Raw genomic sequence first — 5,885 nt, 5'->3', positions numbered from 1 at the left:
AAAATAACACTGATCTCAAAGCTGCAACTTCACCTCACATTCAGTTTTATTATAATTATGGCAGATTTGTACTTGGAGTACACTAAAAGTTGTCACTTGTAAATTTAAGAGGTTTATTGCTATTTTTTGCAGAAATTATGTATTTTCAAACATTAAAACTACAAACGCATAAGTGATATGAAATTAAGTAAAATTAAATACATTAATTTAAAAATCTTTGAGGCCCAAAATTCCATGACCTCAACTTTCATGTTGACAACTTCACTCTACTCAGGTGCATCACAAGTAACATTTCAAACAGACTGGACATCTAATATAAACAAACTTTCCTACAATTTTATTCCAGCTGAAGACATAAAGGTGAATCAAAAACATTCAGCTGCAGAGATCCTGGAGGAGTCCAGGAAAGTGCTACATACCAGAGGAGAGTGGGAGCTTGTTGATATCAAACAAGCTCAAACAACCCTTGAAATTACAGAGGGAAGCTACTCTGAGCTCAAATTCTTTGTAAGTTATTTTAGCTATTATATTTTATTCTACAGTATGTTCACATGATGCATACCACTGATTATCTGTTTAAGGTTTGTTAAATCAGATGTGACACCTTGGAGAAACTGTATGTGATTTTATTTATTTTATTAATCTTTGAAATTATTCTGATGAAATTGTTGTTTGTAGAAAAATGACACAATCCCAGCAAAAATTTGTACATGGGTTGTTTTCAACCCCTGTCATCTCAGCATGGCAGGTCACAGCTGTGGGTAGTATACCAGGGTATTTTTTATTCTACTGCTACCAGTCTAAAAAAACAATTACATTTTTGATAAAATAATGCATCAAGGTGCTTAATCTGGATCAAAATATGTCATTGCTAAAAAACAATACAATATAACGGTATCAGTTATGACAAACGTCATGTTTGATGACAAGCATCATTGATGCTGGCCACACTAACAGTGAAGGAATTTAACAAAATCTGGCAAAAAGATTGGTATTTAAAAAAAAAAAAAAAAAGAATTGACTGTAGTGGCTGTTGTTTATGTGGATAATTTGACATAGTGTACACATGTGAACAGAGAACAAATTTGGAGGACTGATGACTGATCCTTGGGGAACACCAAAGGTCTGAGTGGTCTTCAGAAAAGCATCAGAAACAACAAAAGAAGTTTTGGGGGGTGGAGGAGTTCACTACTCCTGGTAAGAGTCTATTGTAAGTTCTGAGTAAAACTTTAAGACTTTGTATTTGTTTTTATCCCAAGATCATTTTGAGACGTAGGCCAATCCTTTATGTGGTGAATCTCCTGATCCCCAGCTGCTTCCTCATCACATTGGACCTCTTCAGCTTCCTGCTGCCTCCCGAAAGTGTGGATCGGTCCTCCTTTAAGATGACTCTCATCCTGGGCTACACCGTTTTCCTGCTCATCATGAATGACCTGCTGCCTGTCACTGGAAATACAACACCTCTAATAAGTGAGTGACACCTGTGATATATTGTTGTATAAGATTAACCACTGTGGCCAATTCTTCTTCTTCTTGACCAGATGCCATTGTTGACCAATTAATATAAATGTGAATATGCTCTCTACCCTTGATAATTAAAGTTGAAATAAAAAATGATTCTTTACTTCTTAATTGTTTTGTTTGTTTTGCTGCAGATGTTTTATTCTCAGTCAGTCTGGCTCTGATGGTGGCCAGCCTGTTGGAGACAGTGTTTATCACCAACATCCAGTTCAGCTCCAGCAAGTACAGAAAGGTGCCTCACTGGCTCAGTGTCCTTGTGCTACGATATCTAGCTGTCATTGTTTTTCTCCCTCCAAAAAAGAAGAGCAACCGCATCACAGTCTCCCTTCACCCACCTGCTACAGGTACAATACATCATCATGATTATTTTTGTATTACTTCTGTCACTATTACTGCTGCTTCATCTTATTTTGATCATTTTATGCAACTCATATAAGAAAAGTCAGTTGATTGTAAAGGTTCATTCTTCATTCTTGATCTTGGAAATAATAGTTGGACATAAATGATCTCAACTGAAGCTTGACTAATACGTTTTTTGTGGAGCTTCTGGCTGCATCCCATACTTAAATGGATACATAAATGGAGTTTGTTCATTTGTCATGGAGATGCACTTAAAGGTTCTGGAAAAATATCTAGTGAAAGCCAACCCCATGTTAATTCTCCCTCATATTTTTGCTTTTTTATTTTTTATTTTTTACTTTTATCTTTATTTATTTATTTATTCTTGGCCGAATGAGGCAACATGATGGTCACTGAGCCTATGGCCCACTGATGTGGGTATTGCAATAGGCCTTGTTATATATTTGCAGTATTATGAACTGGGTGTCAAGGGTGACATCTGTGAGATAAATGATGTAATAAGTTATTGCTAATCTTGTTTTCTTTTATATATATATCCAGCAATGAGTCCCAGCATCATCTCTTCAGGAGATCTTCAGAGCGTCTCTGGTGATACACCTCATGAGAAACCCCCTCTGGATCCAGCCCTGGATGAACTGAGGAAGCTGAGCAGAGATCTCATGGCCATCCGCCTCCAGATAGACAATCAGGCCCAGGGGAGCAATACCTCAGAGGAATGGCAAATGATCGGATTAGTCATTGACCGTCTGCTTTTTGGCCTGTACATTGTCTTCATCACTATCCTTTTTATCATCATCATAGCCATCTGGATCAGGAGTAACATACACATAGGTTAACTTGATGGAAGAGTTAAGTCACATAGGTATATTGATCATCAGCAAAAGTTTGACCAGTTAGCAGCTTACACTTAGAAAGACAAAATGAAATCAATAATAACATTTATTTCTTGTTTTTTGTTTTTTTATTCAGTAGTTCGAGTAGAAGATTCAGAATCTGAGTTATTTGATGCATGAAAACAAAATAAATGCAGAAAATGTCCAGTATGTATAGAGGGAATGATTACAGCAGGCTTAGCTTATTTTAACGTTTACATGGATACCAACTATTTTTTTACAGCAGACCAAGGGCAGAAAAATGTGAATCTGTCCTTTAACCAACATTTATTGTCTTCATCAATCTGAGATCAGTGGTTGAGTCCAAGTTAAAGTTTCTGTACAATTAATTAGAAACTGCTCACAAGGTTAAATAGCACTACGAGGGGTGAACTGTCCCCTTAAACAATTAGATCCTGTCAGAACTACTTACCAACAAGCATATCTCAAGACACCCTAAGGTCCTCTAATCTTTATGAACGGACAACCCAAACACATCGTGCCTCCGACCACAGCTATTGAAGGAATATAAACAGCTACAGTCACTGTTATGATCATTAGTCCCATTGTGGGCCAACAAACAACACAAGATTTACTGTACATTAAATCTTTCACAAACTATTTAGGCTATGGAGATTCTAACCCTCCCCCCACCTCTCAGGTAAACCTGCTGAGCATCTCTGATTGGCTGAGTGAATGATTGTGTGAATCATCATTCTCCTGTTTTGAGTTTTAGGTAAGAGAGTTGTCATGTTAAGTAGGAAATGTGAGAAGATAAGTTTAGTTACATTTTGCTTTGCCTGAAGCCAAATTGTCCCTTTGAATACTTTGTAATAAATAAAAACTTTATTTGTTGTTGCTGGTGGTTCTTGAATCTGGGAAGATGGGAGTGTCCATTTCATGTTGCCTCAGGGCCCGGGCCTAACAGAAGGAAGTAGAGTGACTAGTTCATCATAAGTCACTGCTATTTCTAACTTTTTCACTTCACTTTGAATGGACACAGCTTCTCAGTCAGATCCACCCCCAAGTACTCCACAGTGGCAGCCTCTCACCCAAATATGGTCACTTCTGGTTTCAAAAAAGCAAGATGGTGAACTCAAGGCTTCAAAACGGGTGTCCACAATCCACTTGGTGACATCACAGTGGCTTCGTCCATGATTTTATGCAGTCTATGTTGAGACCACGATGATCCCCAAAAAAGCCCTTGAAATCCTGGAGGGACTGCTGTACACATGTTCTCATACTCCTTGTGATTTATTGATAAACAGGGAGGAAACAGAAAGAATGACTGAAATCTTTTATTTGAAAGTAACATGTTACATCACACCTTCGCACTACATCCTCTCCCCCTATTTCAATGTGCAACAAATATTTGCATGTTTCAACAAACCATTTTACCACGATAACAAATATTTGCTTTTACCCATGGGAAATCTCCTGTTCATGTCTTTAACAAACTTTTTCTTTTTGCTTTTTTCCCTAAGTAAGACAAGTCCAGGCCTGTACCGCTCAGACATATGCAGCACAAAGACAAGAAAGAGACATAAACAGTCTTGTTTGTGTGTTATTATTTTTAAATAGATTACATTCAGATAAATGAGTGAATATGGGTGCAGAGCAGATTAACAAAGTACTTGATTAGGCTCATCATATGCTGAGGTGTGTGTTAACAATGTTTGAAAACTGACATCAGATATTTACAGACATCCTTGCTTGATTCGTTTATGGTCAACACTGCAACACTGTTGTTTTGACAAACAAGACATGCATACAAATTACTCAGATGGACAAGCTGTAAGTTGAGTTGAGCCAATCAGAAACAAGAAACACCATTCCCTAAGACTGTCCAGTTGTACCCTGTAAATCGCAGGGACAAGTTATGAAAGTGAGGCACTGACAATAGCACTGTCACAAACAAGATGAAAGAAGTAAAGATAGCCTGGCTCCTTTGCATCAGTTTTTCACTGCTTTACGCTAAGAAAAAAATAATTTACTCTAACAAATTAGCAACACATTTTTTTTTTTTTTAAAAAAAGCTGGTTTTCCCATGGTAATGCTTTAGAAACTTTCAAAATGATTTGTCAAAAATAAACACAGAAAACTAAACACCAAGTAAACTCAAATATGATGAAATGTTTGTATCTTTTATCACTTTATCTCCATATATGTGTTTTATAACAGTTTTGTGGCACATTGATGAATACTGTCAGAAGATGTTTATGAACTGTTTGTGGAAAAAGCATCAGAAAACTATCTTTTGAGCATTTAAGTAAAATCTTAAACAAAATTTGAACCAAAATGATTAAAAACCTGTGGAATCTGTTTTATTTTAACCGAATAAAGAGCTTAGTTAGCTTTCACTAACCAGTAAGTTACTGTATCAAGTAAAGCTGAGAGAAGTAGGACATATGTCAAGAACAAGAGTCAATAGCCATGCAAACAGCTTGTGATGCTGTATGTGGGTACAGAGGTGCTTTGAGCTAAATACTGATGTTAGCATGCTAACATGCTCACATTGACAATGCTAGCATGCTGACGTATACCGTGTTTACCATCTTAGTTTACTATGTTAGCATGGTAATACTCACCAACCAGCACTAAACACAAAGTGCTGCTGATGGGGATGTTCCTGGTTTACAGTTAGGTACTAAAGAGTTGGGTACTCTAAAATTTTAGCCTGAGGGTCACACTAAATGAAAAGTTCAAGGGTCACCAAATCTATTACAATTCATCCTGATGGGAAGAAGAATGTGTACACCAGATAACATGGTAATCCATCACTCATGGCCAAAAATGAGAAAAGAAACAAAGAGGTAGTGTGTGGATTAAAAATTATTTATAGAGTATAACAAGACCCTTAGATTTTATTGGTATGTGTTTTATAACAGTTTTGTGGCACATTGATGAATACTGTCAGAAGATGTTTATGAACTGTCTGTGGAAAAAGCATCAGAAAACTATCTTTTGAGCATTTAAGTGAAATCTTAAAGGGCCAGTGTGTAATATTTGGCATGGTTTATTGTCAAATCTGAATCTGAATCTGAATATTCTACCCATTAATATGTTTATATAAGTGTATAATCGCTATAAAATAAAATTTGTTTGGTTTTCGTAGCCTTATAATTATGCTTT

At 36.6% G+C, this 5,885-nt stretch overlaps 1 protein-coding gene across 2 annotated transcripts in view; it reads left to right on the top strand.

The window, feature by feature from the left end:
• Positions 1 to 4,978, top strand: part of LOC126397185 (5-hydroxytryptamine receptor 3A-like) — a 27,496-nt gene extending 22,518 nt beyond the window's left edge. The window contains exons 7-9 of one of the 2 annotated variants that reach the window (XM_050055769.1): positions 1,260 to 1,470; positions 1,656 to 1,865; positions 2,422 to 4,978. In XM_050055769.1, the coding sequence (XP_049911726.1) occupies positions 1,260 to 1,470; positions 1,656 to 1,865; positions 2,422 to 2,717 (717 nt within the window). In that variant the 3' untranslated portion in view covers positions 2,718 to 4,978. The remainder of the gene's footprint in view (positions 1 to 1,259; positions 1,471 to 1,655; positions 1,866 to 2,421) is intronic. The other variant, XM_050055768.1, reaches the window with a different exon arrangement.
• The last annotated feature ends 907 nt before the right edge of the window (positions 4,979 to 5,885 follow it).

This window comes from Epinephelus moara, chromosome 10 (assembly GCF_006386435.1).
Source record: "Epinephelus moara isolate mb chromosome 10, YSFRI_EMoa_1.0, whole genome shotgun sequence".
NCBI classification, from domain to species: Eukaryota; Metazoa; Chordata; class Actinopteri; order Perciformes; family Serranidae; genus Epinephelus; species Epinephelus moara.
The sequence above is the reverse complement of the archived record's forward strand: the minus strand, read 5'-3'. Positions and strand labels throughout refer to the sequence as shown.